At 33.4% G+C, this 26,208-nt stretch overlaps 1 protein-coding gene across 1 annotated transcript in view; it reads right to left on the bottom strand.

Moving 5' to 3' along the window:
* Positions 1 to 1,467: 1,467 nt before the first annotated feature.
* Positions 1,468 to 26,208, bottom strand: part of Eip63E (cyclin dependent kinase Eip63E) — a 111,614-nt gene continuing 86,873 nt past the window's right edge. Inside the window, exons 8-10 of the mRNA XM_017613126.1 lie at positions 13,843 to 14,055; positions 13,447 to 13,626; positions 1,468 to 1,800 (exon numbers count right to left, since the gene is read on the bottom strand). Coding sequence (XP_017468615.1) covers positions 1,736 to 1,800; positions 13,447 to 13,626; positions 13,843 to 14,055 — 458 coding nt within the window. The 3' untranslated portion in view covers positions 1,468 to 1,735. The remainder of the gene's footprint in view (positions 1,801 to 13,446; positions 13,627 to 13,842; positions 14,056 to 26,208) is intronic.

Here is a 26,208-nt window from a genome sequence, read left to right as displayed (position 1 = left end):
TAACGTACACCCTAATCTCATTAAACTCGCCAAAAATCATTAAAATTTTTCTTTCGAAGCTTTTCTTCATAAATCACGAGCTCTCTTTTCTCCGCTTCAATGAAACTGCTAAGACAGGCGAGAACGCTTTCACTTTTTTTCGAGACGTCGCAAAATTTTACGAAATTCATGATTTGATAAAAATATCTGTAAGCCTAAATTAATCGGAAAAAAATCTTGTTTGCTAAAATTTTTGCATATTGATGCTCGCTCGTCATGTCAGCCATCAATGGTTCTGAATGTAAACACGCAATATATTCGTTTTTTTTCGTTTAAATGCTCTTCCTTGAGTGTATTATGAAAAGTTAATTTTTCGAAATTAATTTATTTTGGCTATATAAATATTTCAACTACTATTCGCCGTCTACTAACTACAACAGCAACTGCATATGTATGTATAATATTTTTTTCTTAGTTTAATTTTTTTTACGATTTTTAAAATTGGTAAAAGTTGGTGTTGAATTTGTTTTGGATTCGTGGGCTTTCATGAACAACGCCCAACCCTAAAATTGCCTAAGCGAGTTCCCTTCTATGTCAAGAATAACACAGACTGCGCTCTGTTAAATTTGTTCCATTCAAAAAAAAAAAAAAACTATTGCGTGCTTAAGAGGTTGCTGCTAACGCTCATCGAGGACCTGAGGACCTTGAGGCACGTGTTCAATTGAGAAAATAATATAAAATACAAAACATGTGTTTAATTTATAATCTAATTACTTGGTAGAGTTTTACAGTTTTCGTTTTGGTTTTGACTATCAGTTATTATAATTTCTAAAAATTTAGTTTTTGTAATTTTGAGTTGATTTCATAATAGTTTGTTTTATGTTATGTTAAGTATGTATGTATGTATGTACGCCTGTCTGTTGTTATGCTTAATGCTATTGTTTTTGTTTTTGCATTTATTCCGACATGTTCTCGTCTATGTTTCTAAATTTATGTAGGTTTGTATTCCAAAAATTTGACACTGCTTTGCTGTTTTTTGTTTAATACTTTTAAAATGTGTTTCTTTCAATTTCATCTCATTTGTTCGTTTGTATTTTTTGTTTTCTGTTTTCGCTTTCGAAGAATGCTAAGAAGTTTAACTATTTTTGCCGTACTTATTTGCTGTCAAATTTTATTAAAATTTTAAAAATATAATTTTAGTGCTCATCTTAATTTTTTCACTTTTACCTTTATTTATTACTATAATTGAATCGATTTTGTTACTAAGTGATATTTGTAAGTTTTTGTTTTTTTTTTTTTAATTTTCATTCGTCTAGTTTTGCAATTTTTTCACTTTTTATTTATTTATTTATGTAAGTAAATATTTACATGGCTAAATAGTTGTGTATGTGTATCTGGCTAGGTGTTATCGTACGTGTGTGTTGTTACTCTTGTTGTTGTCGTGTTTTACATAGTCACTTTAGTTATTTTACTTAGTACATTTTTGTGTGTTTTTGTTTTTGTTTTTGTTTGTATCTTTTCTATCTCACATTTTCGCTGATAATTAACTAATTTTACAAATCAATTGTGGCGTTGTTGTTTTTTTTTCAACTTTGCTTTACAACTACATAAAATTATTAAATAAAAATATAGAAAATTGAAACAATTGTTATACAAAAATTAAGCTTGAAGTAAAAAAGTTGAATTACAATATTTATGGCTGTTGCTGCTAACAATAGAAACGTACACCATCCACCGAAAGGACTTGCTTTAATTTTCATTTATTTTGCCGATTCGGCTCAGGAAATAAGTGCACTCCCTCAACGCTGAATATTGATGTTTCTGTAAGAAGAAAAGGATAAATACAATTTATTATTTGCATGTGATTTTTTTTAGATTGAAGTACATTACAAATACAATAGATCCTTTGATGAAAGTCAATAACTTACTAATAAAAATCAAATGTTAATTAGTAATGGGATATATGTGAGAAAAAACTCCTATATCTAGTCCGGACGATAAATGAAAGTCAGTTTTATTTTTATGTTAGCCTATTTTTGTACATTATCTTAAGCTTAACCGAGCCTAACCACGATCGCCATCCCATCCCTTCTTCCGACGATTCATTGGAGTCTAGAATTACAGCCAAACGAGCGAAAAAAAGTTTCATATCAACATATATTACTTCTTTTTCGAAGCTCGAATTACCTCCACCCAAATTTTCGGGGAAAATGCTACTCCCTGGGAGTTAATTATTGGAGGATTTCTTTCTCGGGAGAGACAAGTTCCCGGAGAACAAACTCCCCGGGAATATTAAGAATTGGGCTGTATAATAAAGTATTGCGATATCTAGCACTACATATCGATGGTCCTCTGCAATAACGACACAATACAAAATTCACAAAAATAAAAACTTTTACTACTGTTAAGTGGCTCTTGTCTCTAATCCTTGTTTAATCCATTTTCAACTCTTACTAAAGAAAGCAGTAGGGAATGCTAAAGTAAATACTAAAGGTTAGACGTGGATTCGAGAAGGACTAAAGACATGAGCCACTTAACAGTAGTAAGGGCTTTTATTTTTTTTTGTATTTAGAATTGTGCCGTGACCGCACAGGACCATCGATATGTAAATCAACCACTAGATCCTACGCTGTACAGACAGACAGGCAATCAATGACATTCATGCATAGACCATCACCAACTCACGCCACGTGAACGCCGTCATCGGAGTTCGACTATCCCCCATTACAGAGGAAGAGCATCAGCAGTCTCGATAGATCCGCACTACTCTGGCACAATTGGCTGATTGTAATCCTTTATACTAAGACTTGTCTCAGACGTAACCAAATTTCGAATGTAATGGATAAGAATTTTTTATTTAATTATTATTTACTTTTTCTCCATTGAAAGGAGCGAATACCAAAAATAAACTATGCCGCCTTAAATATTTACAGAATTCAGAACTCAAATCAATGTGAATATGATTTGCATGCGAAATTCTGAAAATTATGCGACACCAATATCCTCAACGAAAAACTGATTATGAAAACTAAATGTGTTTACCCATAAAAATGAGTTGAATTCAGTACGATTGCGAGCAAATGTGTCAAAATCAAACATAAATAGTATAAAAAAATCGCTATACATACATTTGCAAATATCTGTACCTGTCTGCATACATACATATGTATGCATGTAAGTATTGCAGTATTTTGTACAGTTCAAATTAGTTCGCAGGAAATGTGATTGCCGACTAGCGGTGGAATAAATTAAATTGGACTTTCGCAGAATTTCCACAGCTTTTGGGGGCAGGCACCACATGGTTCCGGTCGCGGTTAGGGAGGCAAGCGTAGGCGGTTTGTTTGATGATGCGTTCAATTGCAAATCATATTTATTTGCGGTCGACTGTATGCAGGTAAATTTGCCAATCATATTAGTTGCTATCATCATATATATGTATGTAAGTAGTTCAATGACTTCATGAGAGCTGAATTATAGATTCCCAGTCAAACAAATATGTAATCGGAAATAAATGCATTTACATATGTGTGTATGTGATGTACACTCAGCAGCAAAACTACTAATAAAAATATTTTGATCGAAATACAAAATACTAAATAAAGAGCTTTGAGCCAGAAATACCTCCTAGTTACCGCTAGCATCTTGTACAATGCACTGGCCAAAATAGAATAAGGATGTTAGAAACAACTTTTAGAGTAGTTAGACATCTGGCACAGGTTGGATAATGACTAATAATAATGTTAATGATAATGTTATGGCCATGTAGTACCACACAAATGAAAGTAAAATAGGGTTTTTTAGTAAAATAAAATTTTTGTCTCAGTAGCAGGGAACGTACATAAATGTTATGATCATATAATATATATCAAAGTTTTACAGTTAAAATTTGATTTCTATTTTGTGATCGAATTTAACGGTTATTTTATGATTTTTATCTTTTCAATTAAAAATAATCGTTATTTTGGAATATTTATTGTTGCAAAAAATTTCTTTCGTAATTTTTGATTTTTGTTTTTTAGATCATATTATAACCATTATTTTCTAATTAATTTTTTAGATCATAAGAGATTCAAATCGGTCCTAACGATTAAAGACTGTCGAAAAAAACCAAATTCCAAATTTATGGATTATTCTTATCGGAAAAATATTTTTATCTATTTAAGAAATGAGGCGGTAGCTCTGAGACTTTTAAGTTGGAAAATGCAATTTGTATACAAAGTAAACTTAAAGCTAACAATTTAAGCAACAGAAAACATTAATAGATATAAATAAAAACAAAAAAAAAAATTATAACGATTTCGCAATGATCTAACAATAAATATATTTCAGCAGCATAGGGGTACATTTTATTAAAAAAAAAAAAATCAGTACCAAATATTTTAAAACAAGCTTGAGATTTAAGGGCCCACCGCACAGAGACTTGTAATATATGCAGATACATATTTAAGAACCGTAACCTTTTTTTGTTCATAATACAAATATAATAAAGCAAGCACTGGATAACATCATTACCACATTTTTTCTGGCCTAATTTCTATGTTTTTGGCAGCGTTCGGTCTTGAGTTTGCATAAATAAGTGGCAATAAGAGTGTACTGATTTTTCGAATTTTGTCGCCGAGTGTATTTATGTGCACACATGCACAGGTATATTAGAATAACCTATTTAAGCAGAAGTGCGTTGTATGCTTTCATAATATTTACACAAGTGCTTAGAAGCTCAATAGCAATTGAGGTAATTAATGGATATTTTCGCAAAATCGTATTTATGTATGTAGTGTGCATATATGGTGCATAAGCAAATAAAGTGCATTGCATTATGCATACGCTGTATGCATAAATAGGCCTCAAATTATATTCATACATATGTACATATTTCTGCAGGATGCTATACTTCAATCTGACAGGTAGTAAATTGGTTTGTAGTGTGACATTAATTTCAATTTGCTCGAACACTTCATTCACAAACTCTGAAAACATAAGTATATGCATTAGGGTGGTCCAAAAATGCATGTGAAAAAGTAAAGTCGGAATTTTTATGCTCTCACCGCCAGGATTGTTCTATATCGAAAAAATATACTTAGAGGGCGTTCAAAGCACTCATAGTTTCCCATGTGTTTTATATCTATGGGAAAAAACCAATTTTCGTAGAAATGGTAAAGAACTCTTGAAAATCAATATTTTTCGAAGGGAAAACTCTGTTTCTGTTCAGGATATTCCCAGTAATAATACCTTATTACTTATTTAACCACCTTTTCATAGTAACTATATTTTATAGGTCCGTCAAAACCCCCAGAAATTGCAAGAAAATGGTTAAAGAAAAAATTGGGTATTATTAGTGGGAATCTCCTGAATAAAAACAGAATTTTCCGATCGAAAAATATTGATTTTCAAGAATTCCACACCATTTCTACGAAAATTTGTTTTTCCCCATATAAAATACATGGAGAACTTTGAGCGCTTTCAGCGACCCTTAAATATTTTTTTATTACAAAATAAAAAATAAGGGTATATTTTTTCGATATAGAACAATCCTAGGGGGTGAGAGCATTAAAATTCCAACTTTACTTATTTTGGACCACCCCAACATACATACGCATGATTACACCATCCTGCGGCATTTTAAATAGTTGTTGTTGTAGTTATTGTCGCTGAACTTCTATTTAATTACTTTATGCCGAAATGTTTTGAAACATAATTATGACAGCTAATGAATTGTATACAAACGTAAATACATATTAAATAAATTGTTTGTATTCTTTGTATCAACGGTGGTTCGGTGTGGTTCGTCAACTGCAGCTTTTGGTTGCATAAATTAAAATCGCCGTTAGATACATAAATCTGCAAAATTTTGTGTTATTTCATTGTGGGTAATTATGTTAAGAGTTGCTTTGATGATGTATGATGCAACAGCAAAAACTACTTTAAATGCCACATAATTGAAAATTTAATGAAAATGCAGCGAATTGAATAAATGAATGAATTGACGGAAAAGTTTTCGAACGGGGAAACAAGGCTCATTAATTCAGTTTAGGGCAATTAATGTTGCATAAATAATATGAGCTTAATGCAATACATTGTATTTTAGATATCACTGTAGAATAGTTGATATAATGACACAAATTTTTAGTACTGTATATTGAACTTTCATAGATGGCACATTCGAGTCGTTCAATTTTTATATGGGAGAAAAAATGTCATCCTTAGTTACATCCCTTTTGATATTTTTAATATCCATACCAACTTTCAACATTCTACTGTTACCAATACAGGTTGCTCAATGACCTTGAAATGTGCTACTGGATCGCTGCAAAACTGGCAAAAAAATTGTTGATTTTTATAAAAAGCAACTGTTGCCGCGACAACTGAAGCTTGTGATATTTTTTGTAGATAATTTGAATTTTAAATGTTCTTAAGTTGCTTAACCAATTGGTTGATAAATATATCGAAGGCTGAGTGGAAGATGGACAGTCAGTTCAAAAACGCCCTATCTTAGAAAACTTTTCAAGAATGCCGTGATTCAAAATTTGATTCAAGATTGATTTGATCAAGAACGCTGTACTTCAGAATTTGATTGAAGAACGACCTATCTCAGAATTCAGTTCAAAAACACCCTATCTCAGCTGCTGATTCAAAAACGCCCCATCTTAGCACATTTTCAATACTTTTTCATTTGAGATAGGGCGTTTTTGAAACGAATTCTGAGATGGGGCGTTCTACAGCCAATTTCTGAGGTAGGGTGTTTTTCAATAAAATTCTGAAGTACAGCGTTCTTGAAATGGTTTCTGAGATAGGGCGTTTACGAACTGGCTGCCGAGATATGTCGATCTTCCACAAGGCCATCGATATGTACACAATACTTCCAGAGTAAAATATGAGCAGCATGAGCATCCTCTAAATTTATACTTAGAAACGTAAAGTTTGGCACCAGCACCTCTTTCGGCAAGAGGAAAAATTTTGGAAGGCACCACTCTAATACATGGACAGTGGATGGCTAGCAGATAGTTTTTTGGGCAGCGTGCCTTGCACGAAATTGGAGTACAGAGCTGTCATCAAATTCCTGACAAAGAAGAACAAAACGTCGACGGAAACATTTGAAAGGATGTATACAGTATATGGGGAGTCTAGACCTTCATTTGCCACTTATCAAGCGTTGGAGCCGAGAATTCAAGTATGGCAAGGAGTCGCTGGAAGATGAGCTCTGGCCAGGGCGTCCAAACACTGCCGTTACCACCCCTTTTTAGGGATTGTGAAGGTATTCCGTTCATCGACTATCTTTCTAAAAAAATTCCAATGAACGGAGACTAACTTTTACAGCCCAATTCTGTGCACTTGATAAATTGAAAATCTTTATAATTTGTCATTTTTTTATTATTTATCAAGAATTGGTATTCTAGCACAGAAACCAAAAGCTTTTTTCTTGATAAATTATCAAGATTGAAAATGCTATTGACAAATTGAAATTTCATGTGAAATGTATACATTTTGTATATTAATAAATTTGTTTCTAACAATGAAATACTCCATGTGCCAGCATTTGAACCTGCGACACACGGAATTATAGTCGAGGTCTTTACCTACTCGGTTACGGCAGTCAAAAGCTTTGTTGCTTTTAAATCCATATTTTTCATACGTGACAATGAAATCAGTTCCACACATGTGGAAATCAGTTCCACTTATGTGGAAATCGTAGAGCTTTTTGTTTTATAAATATTGACACAGAATACGAGGGAAGCTTTTACTTGATAAAAATCTTGATAAAATTTCTTTACAAAAAATTTATCAAGAAAACACAGAATTGGGCCGTTAATTTCATTTAATTTTTAGAAACCTTTTTGAAGTATTTATTTCGTTTATAATTTAATTTTTTTCTTAATTTAATTTTCTTTTAATTTTTAGATATTCTTTTAAAAAGAAATTTTTTTTTATTTCACTTAACTTTGAGCAACCAGCAGCCAATTTCACGAAAGCAATTTAAGTGAAAAATAATTCTAATTTTTTGAATTTTATATGGAAATTGACAGAAAACTAATTTTTTTCCACTTAAATTGCTGGTGAAATCGGCTGTTTTGTATTTTTATTTTTTAAATATTTTTTTTTTTTAATTTATTTTTTGAAATATTAAATTTAATGTTTCAAAAAGGAAAATATTTTTTTTTATTTTAATTAATTGTTAGAAACATATTTTAAAATTTTTTATGTATAATTTGGTTGTCTCTTAATTTCACTTTCTTTTAGTTTTTCGATTTTATTTTATTTTTTTTCAATATATTTTTATTTCATTTTATTTTGTAGGATCTTATTTTATTTTTTTAATTTAATGTTTTTTAATTTTCAGATTTTGGTTTAAAATATTTTTTGCTTGTATTTCAGTTTAACTTTTAGATTTCTTTATTTATAAGTTATTATTCTTCTAAAAAGTAAAATATTGTATATATGTATCTGTTAAATTTAATTTTTAAAATACTTGTTGCTAAAAGGCCAACGGCATATCGCCAATGGTCTGATTATGGCAACTTATCGTAATTTACATGCTCCCACTTAAAAATTCTCTTAAATGGATGTTGCTTATAATTGAGCAGCCGAAACCTAACGTAACTTAATGCCACATGGAAATCTGTTTCATTTTGATTTTCTAAGTTCTAAGTTCTGTTAAGTTAAGTCGCCATAATCAGGCTTTAAGACCTCATCGTTAGCGGATCTTTCAAGTAGACTTTCGAAAGACTGTGGCGAGTAAATATGAGCTCATGTGAACACAGCTCCGCAAGAAATCGGAGAACAACGAAATCATATGTATGTATGTATAACGAAACTGGCAGTCTCGAGGAAAGACATTACTAGTACTCATATGCTTCACTACGTTATTCAATATGCCAAATTCATTAATTTTATTTTATGCTCAAAAGTGTAATAAATAAGAAAAACTGGCAAATTTCTGGCGTAAAATAAAAAAAACCTCTTTCCACACACAGTTTTCTTAAGCTTTCGACTGCATGTCTACCTCTGGAATTACAAAAGCAAAAAAAAAAAACATTAATTAAATTGTGCAATGAAGGCATTAAGCAAAGCGAAATTCAATTCATTTCCTAAATAACTACAAAAAGTACATATCTTAACATATGCACCTAACTACTTGCCGATTCATAAAGTAAAGTAGCAAACAAGAAATTTTGTAGACAACGAAAAACAGCAGAGAAACAAGCAACTTGCACAAAAGTTTGCACATCATTGCCGAAATATGTACAAAGCAGCAGCAAATGCAAGTGCAGGCAGGCACGCAGGCACGCAGGCAGGCAGACGAGCAAGCCAAGGTGGTAACGCAGTGGCGAGTCAACGAAGCATTAAATGCAAATTGGAAAACAGAAACACCAGCAAAAAGCGAACACTGAATGGGAAATCGTAACCGACTATTACAAACACTTCTTCGAGCATATGAATGAATAACAGCAACAACAGCAATAACACACAGCAAACGTCTGGCAAATATACGAAGTCGGTCGGCAAAGTGCATATGAAAATAGACTAGGAACTACATTACTCTATTCCACACTTCCTGCTCATATTAGTGGCACATTCGTAGCCATTGGTTAGCAATAGATCGTTGGTTGGGAGCGACGTTTTTCGGCGCCAAAATATGCACAAAGCGGTGTTTTTTTTTTGTTGTTACTTGCAGCAATATGAGAGTGTTACAAAAGCAAAATCGCAAACCATTACCTGCCTCAAGAGCTGCGTCATTGAAATGGGAGTAAACACGCGAGTGCCGCATACGCCCTGGTGCACCCACAATTAGGCAAGCAGTAGAGCAGGGTAGCGCAGACGCTAGTCGTAGCACAAAAACCCAAATTCAAGCGCATTGCACACATTCATACATACATACTTGCATACATGCAAAAGCATACGCTCTAGCAACTACCCGCCCGCAATACCATCCATTCCAACGAACTTACTGCCTTCGTTTTGTGGCACCATTATTGCCAGCAGATCACCATTGCATTGCACTGCGAATGACACTATCGGCGGCGGCTACACCGCATGTTTTATGAGTGTTTACGACAGTTTGCAAATTCGAGTTGCATTTCGGAATTGTTATGTGCGTATTTGCTGCTGATTGTGTTGTGAGGAGACGGTTAGGATTTGGTGCAATTGGCATACAATACACCAGCAAATAACTGGCGCGCAAGCACACAAGTGAATTGTTATAAATACATACATACATACATATGTGAAGCATACAAATTCGTTGCGTCGCATTTCACCAGCTACTGGCATATTTGCTCCCTACAATTGTGCTTGCCTCGCTCCAATGCAATGGCAGGGTTGTTGGGCTGCTGGCTGCTGGAAAGTGCTTTTTTAGTACTCGCTGCTGCCCGTTGGAGTCACTCCATTCGGACAACGTAATGAAGTGACTTAGTCGCTGGATTTACCGATGATTTGTGGTAATGATAAAATGGTAGGTACTTTGGTTTTATGTATTATACTTGTTTTACGATATGGGTGTGCATTTAAGAAGTCCACCTCGAATGAAGCACTGCTCTGTTGTAAATAATCGGAAGCAATGTAATATATGAGCACCTGATTGGCTTTTAATTATGTTGTTAGTGGAAACCTGAGGGGAAATTCATGCGGATATGAGTGAGTAAGCTCAGCAGAATTGACCGTAAATTAACGATACACGGTGGAAGGTTATTTGAGCGCTAGCAACTCGGTCTTTTTATGTTGATATACAAACGTACATACACGTATTCATAATAACTAACACCCAAATTCGAAAAAAATAAATTAAAGAAGACTTTAAAAACTTTATAAATCGAAAATGTTTATTAAAATCCCACTTCATAAAGCTCTTCAAATCGTTTTTCATGAATAAGGTCATACCAGTTTTGGATACACTCTGTTTTTAGAAGCAGTAACAACACAAAAATACTTTGAAGGCGCAGCGAAGGACGTCGGGTATTTGATAATATTCTTCTTAAAAATTTTTTTTACGACTTTTAGATAGGTTGCAACTTTATAAAAAGGATGTCTAGTAAAGCTTTCTTCAAACCTCTTCATTTGTCAGCAATCTTGTAATATTTCACTTAGTTTCATTATTTTTAGTTCTTACTATTTAGATAGGTGACAACTCCATTGAAAATATTTCTAATCAAAGATTTGTCATATATCTTTAGTTTGATGCCCATATTTTAATATTTAATTTATCTTATCGATTAAATAAAATTATTTTCTAAACAGGTGGCAACTCTTCACAAAAAAATTTTCGGCTTTAAGTCTTTTAAAACATTTTTAGTTTGATACCCATATTGTAATATTCAAATTATCTTAGCAATTTAGTCAATTTAAAATTTCCAAACAGGTGGCAGCCCACCTCAAAAATATTTTCGGTGGCCCACCGAGTGAATTCAATCCGCTTTAGTTTCATACCTATAATATAAGATTTAGTCTATCTTATCAATTTAATTTTTGAAAGAGATGACAATCCTCCTCAAAGATATTTTCGGCTGGCTTGCTTTATTACTGTAAATTCAGTATGGGAGGTAGCTGCCTACTGTGTAGGCTGAGGTTCGATGACAGCTATTGGCAGTAGATCCCAGTATCAATCTTGTAGTTACGCTTCATACCATCAATTAAAATTATCGTAAATCCTGGATCCAGATCTTTAAGGGGTTTGCCATCCTTTTCCGAAGTGTCTACATGGTAGTCAAAGGTACTCCCCCTCCCACGCATTTTCCTGCGATTTGACTGTGGCCTGCGCGATATAAAATTTTTTTTTTTATTACTGATTCAAAAACCCGAAAGCTATATGTATATCAGAATTAAATCAGCCTCCATCGCCAGATAAAAAAACATTTTGTGGGTGCAAGTATTATATGTAGGTATTCTTAAATTTAAATGCATCTGCATACATACATACATGCACACATAAATACATACAATAGTCATGCATCCTCCGATATTTACACAACTGTCTGCCAATCTTTAGCAGCCAACAGCCAACAGCCAAGAGCCATCAGCCAACTACTGACAATATTCAACCAGCCATACTACTGTGTGTAGTTGAAAAGCAGTCTTAACGCGAATAAGCTGAGTAAATGTTTTACTTTTTAATTAAATTACTTTGCTTGCGAAAACTTTTGCAAAACTTCTTACTATTTCCGAGCAGTTCTGTCAACTGTCATTATGTAATGATCTTTTTATTGTAACTACATGTAGTTATAAGGGTTTTATTTTTGTTTTATTCAAAGTTTTGCTACATTTGCTTTGATCAACGTACATATGTACATACATACATTAGTGTGGTTCAGCAAAAAAAGTTTTGGTACCAAAAAAGTGTGGTATTTCCACCGGTATTAGACAATTTATTATATTCTAAGAATACCGCCACGATATATCGGAAGGATATTAAGATTTCCGTGAGCTAGCCAGATTTAAAAATAAATCCAAAAATCTAATTATTTTCATTCCGTTGATACAGTTTTTGAACATTTTTAGGCAGAACTCTTTTATCTGTGGTGATTTTTTGTTAAAAATATTTTTGAAAACAAATTTTATTTGTCGAAAACTAGTTTTTTTGAGCTTTTTTCAAATGAGTCCAGTAAATATAAATCATAATGTTTTTCCGAAATATTTTGGCGGCAGTCTTAAAATATAATAAATTTTATAATGCCGATGGCATATTTTCTTTAGATTGGCGTTTACATAATGTGTTAGTGTTTGGCCGAGCTTCTCCTCCGATTTGTGGCGACCGCGTTGCTATTATTACACAAACGGGAGGTAGCTACAGTTTTACGCCGATTGTATTTTTATGAGAAGCTGTCTTTCATGGCAGAAATACACTCGGAGGTTTGCCATTGCCTGCCGCGGGGCGACCGCTGTTAAGAAAAACCCCTTTTTCTAAATTTTTTTGCGGTGTTGCTTTGACAAGGGCTTGAACCCAGCCCCTGCGGAGTGATAGCCCGCACCAACCCACTCTTTTTTTTTTGTATGGAGAGTGTGGCACCCTGATGCACATTATATATGTATGCATTTGTATGTACATATTTATAAGCGGCTAAATGGTGAAAATTCGTAAACGTAGTCGTTTCATTTAACGGTGACAATGGTTATGTCAATTTAAAATTTGAAATGAGTTTACGATGCTCACAGCAAATAAAGGAACTATTAGCTGTCGTTGGCATTGCTCAGCTGCACAGCTACAAACTCGTCTGTTTGTTTTGTTAGCTTTTTCATGTGTATTTGCAAAGGTTTTTATGAACTTTGTGAAAACTTTATTATTAATTCCTCTTTTGAGGATACATCTAAGGTTTTGCTACGCTTGAAAGCGAAAAATTATGGTATTTTATAAAATTTTTTTTGAACGTAAATGCTCCCAAGGCAGCGTTTAGAAAATAAATAGACCACAGAAAATGAATAACGAGCTTTACCCATTACTAATTTTAAACTTTCGTTGTCGATTAATACAAATTTACTCACCATCGGGCAACTCATAGAGTTTTCGCGGCAACGGCGCAAAGTATGGATGTTGCAGCGCCTCTTCAGCTCCTATTCTTTCCTCTGGGTTTAATTGCAGGAAGGCATTCGCTATCGTCTCACCATCAACGATGTCATAGAGTCTAGGAAAATTGTGACCTAATTTGCGGGGTCGATAAAAACCTACATTAAATGAAAGGTGCAAAAAAATAAAACGATGAGTGACCAATAATAAAACCACAAAAAAATGCATTATACTAAAAATATTATTCATAAAGCTTCTGTGCTTCACAGAAATACAAATAATGCTAGTGGTCGTTGTGCTGAAACACAACCTCACCAAACCATTTCCAATTTCCACTCTAATCAACAAGCCACATCTAAGCCAATAAAACTTACCTAATTTATGCGGTTTATAACCAGGAAAATGTGTTACACCCGCCCACGTCTCCTCAGTGGGTGTGCCGAGTAATTTAAATATTTTATCCAGTTGATCATATGTATCACGTATACCGGGGAATGTGGGCATGCCAGTTACCATTTCCACAAATATACAACCGACGCCCCACATATCCAGCGATGTCGAGTATTCAGTGCTGCCGAGCAGAACATCTGTAAAGTTGAGAAAAAAGTATAGTAAATAAATGCGAATATGTTATTTGAACATCCATTTAAAATGCATGAAAAAAGTTGTAATGACTTTCATAAATTCACTGGTATGATGTTTTGTTAGAGGCGAGTTAAATAATATTAAAACTTTCTAAGCTGCCATATTTGAAGATTAAAATTCAAAAGGCACAATTCCAAAATTCAACAATAAATATGTGCATATGTAGATTTGCGTGTAACTATTTATCAACGCTTGGATATGAAAAGCTTAACCGCTTGACAGCTGCAATAACACAAGGCATTGCTCATGGCGCGAGTATTCGTAACGAATGCTTTGCTAGTAAAGCGCTTTAAGCTTCATCGCATGCTGTGTGATTCAATATGGGCTTATCGAACTGTAACTTAACCTTAAATATTTACATACATGTACATATATAAGCATATGTAAGTGCTTTTGCATGTAGTAAGCTAAAAAGTGAGCAATGTTGAATGGACAACACATCGCATGAGTCACCTGAAGGAATACATACATACATAGTACACACATAGTATGAATGTATCAGCCAAGCCCGATAGGGTTATTCTCCTAGTCTTGCAAAACACTTACGGGGTTTGCAAAGTTTTCCCAAAGAAAAATCGGTACTACCGTTTTTAATCTTAATTTGTTCGCTATCTCTTCTCTTGCTCGAGATCTAATCACTCGGGTCGTAAACTCGCTAATTCTATACACTTGGTCGGTAGTAAATATTAAATCATTAAATATTAAAGAATGTGTGAAAGACATCCGCGACGTGCATATGTAATAAAGTCGGACCAAAAAGTAGAAGAGCCTCTTAATGTAACATAAACGTTGGAGGCCCTTGTCAAAGCATCTCTGGCAACACAGACTCATACCGAACAACGTCAGGTAGGCAAACACCTTAACTTCCACCTAACGCAAATCCTTTGGGGACATGGTTGCTGTAGAAATTGCTTAAGTATATAGATTCCAACAAAACATTGGTCCATACATACTGTCTGACTTGTTCTCAAGCCATAGCAGGTTCTGGCAAACGATGAGAACAATTCTCATGAGAATAGGACTTCTTCACCCTCATGAGAATGGATATTTACTCTCATCGTAGAGTAAATATATATACTTTTATTATTAAGTAGACAGCGAGAATGAGAGTGAATTACTATTCCCATGAGAATTATCCATATCGTTTACCAGAACCTTTACACGTTTGTTTCGCATGTCATCGACTTCACGTCTCACATGTTAGAAATAGCTTTGAAAATGCACAAGAAAGTAGGCTTACGATAGAAAACTTTTGGCACATAAATATTTGTCAGTCCCCTAGAAAGTAGACAGCTGCCTGCAAGTCATCAACGAGCTATAATTATGAGTAGGGTTTAGAGGACGAAAGTTTTGCTCTCCGATTGATTTCTCTATTTAAGAAAAATAAAAAGACCCATCAGTGCACAATGGTTCAAAACTGGAATTAAGTGTTCACAGTTCATTGGAGCTTTCATTTTTCACTCAATTTGATTAATTTCTTTTAATGAAAGCTAATAAAGTTTGCAAGAGACCAGATGAGCCCGATTTTTTTTTTGTATGTTTGTATTAAATTTTTTAGTGCAAAGTGCAGAAAAATTAGCAATTTTGAAGAAAACGGATTAATAAAAGTTACATAATAAAAACTAGTTGAAAACAATTATAGAGTTCTCCCAAAATGAAAAAATAAAATAAAAAGAAAATCTTAAATGTTATAAAAGTAATTTTACAAAATTATATATAATATATTAATAATTTTTGAAGCCTCACGTATGTGGTTTTGCATTTTGTCGATACGCGGTTTTGTACTTTAAACGACGATATGTATATTTAAAATATTGCGAGAAAATATATTTGTTGTGATTAAAAGCTATCAATGCATTTCCAGTACAAAATGGAAGCATTCGAAATAAAAGGTGTTTTGATATTTAGCTGTAAGGTCTATACGGCTTTAGTTTTTTTTTTTTTTTGTTGAAGGGCTACACAGGATGATAAACGGCACAGCAAATGGCGGTGGTCCTTATATGCCTTTTTGGAATAGCCAGTTTAGAGTTGAATGTTACCTACAGCAAATAGGAGAGGCAACTTTACATAATTAAAGAAAGAAAACTAGAAAAGGAAATAGTGGCATGAAAACTTCATTAAGCCATAAATCGATAAATTGCTTTTAGCAACACATTTTTTCTACCTTATATTTGTGACTTGGAGGCATGTACAGGAGCCAGGAAACTCCAGATATCCGGCTAGACTAACAAAGAGGAAATGGCTACTCCTCCGAAAAACTGACCATATCCAACAGACAAGCCTTTGCCAATACATAGTCATGCATACATACACACGCGCGTATATACCCCAGTGACTGCCAACATAGTTTGCATTTTGTGTGCAAAAAAGCAGGGGGAAAAAAATAAAACTGAAATTATAGGCGAATCGGAAAATAAATTAAGGCAGACAGGATATTGATTTGGACGCAGCAAAGTCAATTTTGATGGCTTTGTGCTGCAGACCTTTAACATGGCTGGAGTCAGCCGGTCAGTAATAACTTTTCCAACGACCTGATACAAGTAACCAAACCAAAACTGAAAAAACAACAAAAAAAATTGCAAGCCAAACCTTGTACGTAGTTACATAAAGAAGACAAAAAGTTCAATAACAACAAATTGCAATATTCGCATTGCGACAGCCAGCCAGCCACAAAAGCTAAACTCTGCCAAATAAGTTCGATGGCAAAGCAATGAATGAGTTTCTTCTATGGAGCATAGCATAAGGCAGAACAGAGTGGATAATCAAATATAAAATTGAAAATTGGAAATTTTGTGGCTTCACAATAAACACAAAAATAAAAACGAAAATACTAACAGTATATTTTCATTTGACCATATAATCACTTGTGTTTGTGCAGCCGATTACGTAGAGCAATTTCATTATTTTGCCATTTAAGCCTTAATGAGCACAAATTCTTCAAGCAACTCAAATTATGTACATGTACATACATACATACACAGCAACTTGGCCAGAAGACATTTAAATTACACAGCTTGCATTAAGTATTTGGTTTTCTGAATGAAAATTTAATATGCCTTTAGGTAATAGTCGCTTAAAAGTTGCTTACTTTGGTATGGGTTAATTTAATTTTCTTTTGCAAGATTTTCGAATTGTGCGCATATAAAAAAGAGAAATTCTAGAAAAAAATTTATGAAAATTTAATCATTTTCAAGACTTGCGATGAGCTTGCAACAAAAAAGTGTAAGCCCAAAAGTTTTGGTATACAAAAGTTAACGCCTTAATCTTTCTTACGCAAAACTGATTGGTTCGCTTTAATTTCGGTAAGATTGTATGTAGGAATATAAAGAAACAGAAGGGCTGAATTATAAATAGATACATATGTACATATGTACGTATATGTGTATATGGGTTATATACAATAGAAAAGGCCGCTTGTTATAGACCAGCGCACAGAAAGATTCAAGAATTTCAATAGCCGCATATAAATTAGCATGAAAAGGAAATTGACAAATACAGATAAAGCAAAAGTTCAGCATGAACGACAACGCTAAGCGATGTGCAACATAACGTAAGTTTGCCATCAGCACAGTGCTGGTTACGAAAAAGTTCAGGAATAACCTATATACATGCAGTCCGGTTCACTTGGATAGGTACACATTTTTACCTCCTCAAGATTAAAGCTTATATCTGGACTTGTGGGTATCGGAGAAGTTCTTCTCAATCTTATCAATGATCAATTTCAAAGAACAGCGGTGAAAATGGAGCAAACACCACTTTTACTTTGGATTTTATTCCACGTTTTACCAAAATACACGAAAATAATGCTTATTATTTTGATTCACTTGAATAGACACAGTGACTCTAACGCAAAGAAAGGGCCAACAAAAGCATACCATTAATTTTAATTCCATTATATAACACTTTTAGTATTGGGTACTAAATCCTTAATTCCATAAGGAAAAATTATGGAAAAAACCCTATCCGGAAGACAATAATAGAGGCGCTTTGAAAAATGAAGGACATCTCGCTGCTTATCACTTAAATCGCCGGAAAGAAAAAAATATGACTTTGCTTCGTTATCCTCGTGCGTATCGGTGCGTACTTTTGCAAGCATATTTAAGAAAAAGGTGCGAAAATAAACGACAAATGTTAAAAAATGTCCTTAATACTGTTTTTGCATGAATTATTCGTAATTATATGAACTGCTTTAGACTACGAAATCGCGGTTCAGACCGCCATACTCTCTTCTTGATCTTGGAAGGGAAACAAAACACGTTCGTCCTTTCAAAAATTATGACAATTATTATTAAATCCGTTGAAGCCATCAAAATTTAACTTTTCGCCAAAGACAACCACTATTTTGTAGTTGTCCTTCCAGACATGCGAGTAGCACAAAATTCCAATCCTAATTCTTTACGTTGTATATGTAGTTAAATTGATTCCCTGTTTTGACATTTTCTGAGTGTACAGAGTAATCCGTAGTTCCTTTGTGGTGTCATGATGACCAACGTTTTCCATTCATTTTGGTCCACTATCTCGACAATAAAATGCTGACCTCGTAAAAGACTTTTGTTATTTCTGTCTAGCTTTTGTGTTCTGGCTCCATTACATTCCTTTTTCATGCGATGCTGTGACCCAACTTCAGCTGTCAAAAACATTTGCATTTACTTCAGTTTAATTTCAAAGAGATCGCATGCAAAGACCTGGATCCGTGAAGCTCTCCATTTATGCATTCCTTGCAGTTGAGAGTGCGCCCGCTTCGCCTATTCTTGCTTTCTTATAGGTCTAGTTATACTTTAAATTCTTAAAAAGGTTGTATGTGCAATTTTAATAACTTTGCTATACACATAAGGATGCTACGCACCACGCATACCTGTACCTATTCAAGTGAAGCAAAATAATAAGCATAATTTTCGGGTACTTTGATAAAAAGCGGAACAAAATCCAAAATAATCAAGATGTTTTTTTCATTTTCCCCACTTTTCTTTGAAATTCATCATTCTTCAAAATGAGATAAAAAATAAACTTTTCTGATGCCTAAATGTATATAAGATTGGATCTAGAGGAAAAAATGTGTACCTATTCAAGTGAATCGGGCTGAACATATATTTAACTTTTGAATTTATGACTTTATTTATAAAAAATAAACTAGGTTTAAAGAGCTCTTTAAAGTGACATTTCCATACAAATATTCGATTTATAAAGCAGTTAATGTCTTCTTTATTTTTTTATGAATTCATGACAAATGTATATTTAATTTATTAATTGTAATTAACCAGTGCGAGTGTACACACTTGCCTGGTTACCAGGTTAAGTGATTAAAAATTAATATTCTATAGTGTGTTTTATTGTTGCAAACCGAACAAAAGAATAAGCACATAACCAGATCACCAGACAGGTGTGAACACCTGTTTCTGTGATTGAGAATTTAGAAAAAATAGTGTTGGATAAAAAAAATTACCTTGACCTTTAAAATTACCTTCAAAAATAGATTGTTAAAAATTTTTCGAACTTTTTAAAAAGTTGTAAGAATATTTTTTTGCTATATCTGCGTCAAGGAATCTATTTCCATGAACGCAAGATCCGAAAAACCGATTTGAAGTTTATAACATTCTGTTTTTAGGCACAAGAAAATTTACTTTTGAACGTAATTCTATGGACTCATTGGATAAATGATTTTCAAGTAAATTTTTTTTAGTTTTTTTTTATAAAAATATGGTTCATGCATTAACCACATTAATAAAAACTAGCGTTGATTTTATTACCACTAGTATTAAGTACAGGAGAATTTTCTAAGCAGCGGTCTGCGCTTTTCATCAGTATGTAGAGATTAACTGACGTAGAAATTACCGTAATAAAAGCAAGCCACAGGGAAGCTCGAGTTTCTCTTATATTTTTACGTTAAAACCACTCTTGCCTTAGAGTACTCTGGATACAATATTAAAAAGGAATAGGGTATCCGACATCATGACCAGAAAGAGAACGCGCTCAACTCTTATAAGGCCTGAAACGTACTTACTATAAGTAGGCCCAAAGACGATCAGCGAAGAGCGTAAGACACGGGCGAAGCATTAAAGAACTTCGTCACGAAGACAAAAGTATTTTTTGGGGTTACCACCTGCAGAGATATGAATGGTAAATAACCTACCCAAACAGAAACCAATGGGCTATAGTAGTCAAACTTACAGAGCAATCCGCATAAATTGCGGTTCTGGTTGAATGATCTCTGTCGTTTTTGCGACTAGCGAGTCACCACTGCACCACTAAAGCCGTGCCAAGAAAGCGGGAAAAGTGCCTAGGCTTAATTTGGCACGTAAACTTCCTAAACCTAAAAGCTCTTCTAAACTTTTTGTGGAATGTCGGATTAGACGAATTGTTGTGAAGAGTAGAGAGCACATTGGATCCGAAAGGAAAGGTTTTTCATCTATCTACATATTTTTATAATTCTACCATTTTTTATTTATTTATGCATTTGCTTCCAGGACAAAAGGCTAATTAAATGCGTTTTTAGCCACCACTGTATCTCACAAGCAACAAATGCAAGTACGCATGGCATAAATGTAATTAGAAATGTCTATAGTTAAAGGCATAAAGCATTTCGTAATTTAATTACAAAAACGCGCTTTGACGATGACAATGGCGCTTACGCAGCAGCTAACCAACCAACCAACCAGTCCGTGGCAACAATGGTGGCTGCGGCTTTGACGCAATTTGATTTTTGTAAGATTGCTTTTCGAGGCGAATTTAGTGCTTTCAGTAGAGCGAAGGTTGCGAGCGTAAGTGAAGAGTAGTGGCAGTCGTCGTAATAATAGTTACTCGAAGTAGTGTAAGAGGAAACAAAATATGCAGACAATTAATTATGCATACAGAAACTGGAGTGAAGGAGTTGCGCCAGGAACAAATGCGAACAAAGTAAAGTTAACGAGAATTATAAATAGCTAGGATAAATCCGGGTTCTTTTTTTTTCTTCTCTCTGTCTGTTTCTGCTTGTTTTTATGCAAGTAAATAGACAAACATAGAAAGATTTTTGGATTTGTCTGGCATTGTTAGGCGATGGGGAGACACCTTTGTGGTCAAAAGGGATGCTAATCTTGGTGCTCAACAGTAAGCTTAGTGTGTAGACATTTGTTTTTTTTTTGCATAACAAAGCGAAATAGAAATGTATAAAAGTTAAAGTGAGAACGAAAGAAAATAATAATTTTATGCGGTTGCGAAAAAAAAAGCTTTGCAGCTTAAATGGTAATTAAAATTGCATGCTGTGTTAAGTGGTGGTACAGAGGATAATCAACAGCAGAATAAAGAAATATTTATTTTAAAAATTTTTCAATGGCTGGCGTCCAATTAAAAATTATTGAATTAATTTGAATTGAATATTTTGAATAGTTGCCGGAAAAAAGAAAAAAAGTTGCATGTTATGATATTTTTTATGCACTGCACGCGCATTTACATGTGTAACTGTATCATTTGTTGATTTTGCACCAGCGTTTTTTTCGCGCTTGACTTTACGGATATACATATGTACGTATGTAAGTGGTTTCAAAATTTTGTTACAATCCACTTCAACATTTTCTGCTGGATTCTCAATTATAAGCTCGAGTGCACTTGAATGCGTGCGTGTGGCATCTGACACAGCCACAATTGGCGCATGCAACAACTTGCCACTATTGCCGCATTAATGTATGTTGTTGTTGCTGTTGCTTTTACTGCTGATAGCATGCTGTTAGCCAGGCTGATAATAATCACGCTGTCCGCTCTGTTTGTGTGCTGTATGTACGTTATATACTATACTATATTATTCGTATGCGATCTGCGCGCGTCTATTGCGGCTAACTAACAAAGGCCAAGTCAGTTAGTTCCGAGTGTTTGTGCAACGTGAGTGGCAATTTCATTACCTTTGCCAATGCAAGCTTTTCAATTTTAATCCTTTCGGTTACAGGAACTCAGCACAAACATGGTGGTGCATGCAACTTTTTGATTTGTGTGTGTGTGTGTTTACACTTGAAATGTGCACCTGACAGCGTTACTTCGCCTTGTTTGTGTTGACAATTGCAATTGTTATTGTTGCAATATCAAAACAATGGTGTGCGTGTGTGTATTTGTGTATTAGTTACAACTGTAGGCATGTATTTATTATACCATATCTCGAAAAGCATACAACTGACTTGCACTTTAACTATAAACTATGCAAAACAATAAATCGATACGCGAGCAATCGCAAATACCTATCTTACATACATATAATTTTTGTAGGTTTTTACACACATACATACATACATGCTCATATAGAAGAACTCCAAGGGATTCACATAAGGGCAATTCCATATAAAAGAGGAAAATAACGTAAATTTTAAAATGTCTTAACTATCCCCATTTCAGTAATAAGCTCTTGCTAAACGACTATATTTCATTCACACGTTGGCTGCCACGTCGCACATTTTGGTGCGACACCTAAATGTTATCCTGAGGCCACGTCGCACATTTTCGTACATTTTAATATGGAATTTTACATGGAATTTGGATTCTCTGGCCTGTGGTGAACATTTTGGTGTATTTCCCATGGCCGCTGTGTATTTTTAATGGTATTTTAATGGTAAATGTGCGACACAAAAAAACTGTTATAACTGCAAAATTAGGGACCAAAATAAAGTCGCGAGTAGTCAAAACTTATTTTTAGGCACTAAGAAACAAAAAAGAACAAAAATAAGTTGTTGGCCTCAGGTGACCAAAATTGTTAAATGACATTGCTACTGAACGATCAAAATTCTAAAAAGGCTTTGGCGGCCAAAAATACAAATAAAAATAAACAAAAATAAGCTGTAATTTTTGTTTATGGAAACTTCATACATAATTACCTAACATAACTCACAATGACCTTTTAAATATTTCTACGAAGATAATGTCAGCCTAAATTTTAATGAAAAAGAAAGCGTATAGTCTATATTTGCAACAAAAAAAAAATGTCCGGTTTGAAAATTAACAGGGTAATTCTAGCAAATATTTTCGAAAGTCGTACAAAAAACAAAGCTCCCTTGCCAAGTTTCATGGTGTAAAGCTCTTTTGACAGTATGCACTTGAGTATTTTGCTCGCGCTACTCCAACAGGCGCAATGGCCGGGTGAGCAAAGCATTGCATTGCCATTCGGGAGATCCGAGGCTCGAATCCACAGGTAGTGGAATTTTTAGTTAAATTTTGGCCCACATGAGCAAAAAAATTTTTGCTTTTGAATGCCATATTTTTCTTACATGCTGTAATTTCGGCGAATATGTTTGCGGGGTATATACTATTATACATATAAACATATGTACATACATAAGTATGTAAATAATTTTATTGATTTAAATTAATTAATTAAACACACACATTTCACGCATGAGTAATCTCGCATTGTATGAATTATAAAGGATATCAAGGATGCAATTTATGATTAGGTAAACATCGCTGAATTTGTAATTAAAATTGTTATGGAAATTGTTACGGTTGATTAAGTTGAACTTAGCAAACGTTTTGACTTGACAGGACTGACATATGTATTTTCGTTGGGGATATTGTGTTGAACTCCTTTATCCATTAAAAACATATCTCCCCTCAAATGGGTAGAAATTCGTTCAAACCGATTGTGGCCTATATACAAAGTTCTAATTCCTCTTCACTAGTATGCCTGTTTGAAAAAAAAAACAATTTTCCAAAATTAAAAAAAACATGAAAATTTTCCATTACATGCAAAAAGTTACATTGATACGTCTTGAAATTGCCTGCATATAAAATATTTGAAAATATTGTCTGTACAATGGCGCATAATTTGGACGATATGTGCAACTAAAATAAGTATGCCAGTATAAGTATTTTGTTACTTTTTCAAATATCTGGGTATGTAAAATTAAACTGGCGCCTTTCTTCTAGCAAATTGATATCTATTTTTATTGATGGCATGCCTATTTTAGATTTTTTAGCAATTTTCATGAAAAGCCAAAAATTAATTGTTATTTAAAATCACACGTTTACTTAAAAAATAAACAGTAATTGTTAAAAATACCCCTAAAGCCTAAAGGGACTAAGTACAGTGCCGCTCACATAAATAGCACACTTTTATTTTTTACAATATTCACAATAAGGGTATTCAGACAATCCTCATTAATGTATTAATTCGTTATCTGGTAACTCGGTAACACTTTCAACTCCAAATTTACTTTCGAATCCGCTGACGTGAAGTTATGTTATTTATAAACATTTATTAATTCCACGACAGAATGATTTATTGAACTTTTGATAAAATGTATGCACTTTTCGCGCGAGAAAATTTCAGCAATTACGTGACAGGAAGGAATCAGCTGACATTTTAACGCGTGTGTTACCACATTATCAGACTTGCCCCCTCGGTTCAGTTGGTAATGATATATTCGGTAATTTACAAAAACAAAGCATGGTGGGAGTTACCGAATACCGAATAATTAAGACCTTAACGAGTATAGTCTGAATACAGTTAATGTTTTATGTGGTGCATTTTTGTCGATAATTTTTTATAAAAATATAGTGGATTCTATAACATAAACCATATAAGTCAAAGTTTAAAACTTTGTGTGCAGTTCAGGAAAATTTAACAAATTTCAAAAAAAAAATGCCAACAAAATTTTCAAACTTTTTTGCTGTTGCGGTGTTGCGTATTTTCTTCTATATAAAAATATATTTTGTTCATGCGTTATACATATGGGAGAAAATGCGCAACAACACAAACAAAATCTCAAAAATTAACGGGATTTTTCAGAATTTTAAAACCTGCACATTATTATACTAAAATTAAATGGGCTACAAAACTGCATACCATTCTGAAAAACAATTAAATTTTTATGACATTTTTTGAAATTTGTTAAATTTTCCTGAACTGTACACAAAGTTTTAAATTTTGACTTACTTATAGTATAAAATCTACTATATTTTTATAAAAACTTATAAAATATATATATATCACGTAAAACATTGTGAATATTGTAAAAAATAAAAGTTTGCTATTTAGGTGAGCGTCACTGTGCGGTGACTGCACCCGAATTCCTAACTTTCGTGACCTTGAAACGGCCAGTTATTGTTTGTTCGCTAACAGACGCTTGACTCTACCTGCTGAATAAGAGCTTGCCATAAATACATAGGTGGTATCGGTTTACGATAGCAGCTACATATTTGCTTGAGCGTGAGATTCTTTGGAGTTCCCTGTTCACCTGCTAATTCAGCGTTTAGCTATAACTTTGTCGTTGTTATGTGTCAACTTATGTAAATATGTACATACATACATATGTATGTACCTATATGCTTGATAAAAACAATGCCCTCATTTTTGTTTGTTTATATTTATATTTTATATCAAAAATTACTCAAACTTCCGCTGAATTTTAGAAATTTATTTTTTGCCAAAAGTTCTAGTAGCTGTTGAATTGAACTCATATATGTACATACATACATACAGATGCGATCAACTAATTAGCACCGAAATTCAAAATGATATTGTTTGTAAATTACGTGTATGTATTTATTTATTTTTAATAATTTTAATTTAAAATATAATTCAATTAATAACAAAAACCACATAATAAAATCGTTAAAGCTTGCACAAATTAAAAAAAAAAAAACAATAATTAAATATCAAAAAATTGTCATCAAAATTTTCAAACTGTGAATTAGAATATTTAGAAAATTTTTGGTTATGAAAATTATTAAAAATAAATAATTAAACATAAGTTGCAAATAATATCATTTAGAATTTCGGTGCAAATTAAATGATTGCATCTGTATATCGCATATTAATGGAAATTCATCAAAAGTATGTATGTACACTGGCGGAACAAAGTATTGGCAAAGCAAATTTTTCACAATATATGCACAATTTTCATTCTAATATTTTTATGGTTCATTCTACAACAAAAAACATAAAAATATAATTCCAAAACTACCGCGAAAATTTTCATGAAAATTTTCAACTTTTTAATCAATTTTTTAGAATTTTATTGAAAATGCAGGTTTGTAGCCCAATCAATAGTTCGTCGCAATAAGTTTTCAAAAAACTAAACGGAATAAAGAAAATATTTTTTTAAACCAGGAAAACCTAAAAATTTGAGAAACTGACA

This window comes from Rhagoletis zephyria, unplaced genomic scaffold (genome assembly GCF_001687245.7).
Source record: "Rhagoletis zephyria isolate East Lansing unplaced genomic scaffold, Rhagoletis_zephyria_1.1 Rzeph_scaffold_00017, whole genome shotgun sequence".
In the NCBI taxonomy this organism is placed as follows: Eukaryota; Metazoa; Arthropoda; class Insecta; order Diptera; family Tephritidae; genus Rhagoletis; species Rhagoletis zephyria.
This window is presented reverse-complemented; position numbering and strand designations above follow the sequence as displayed.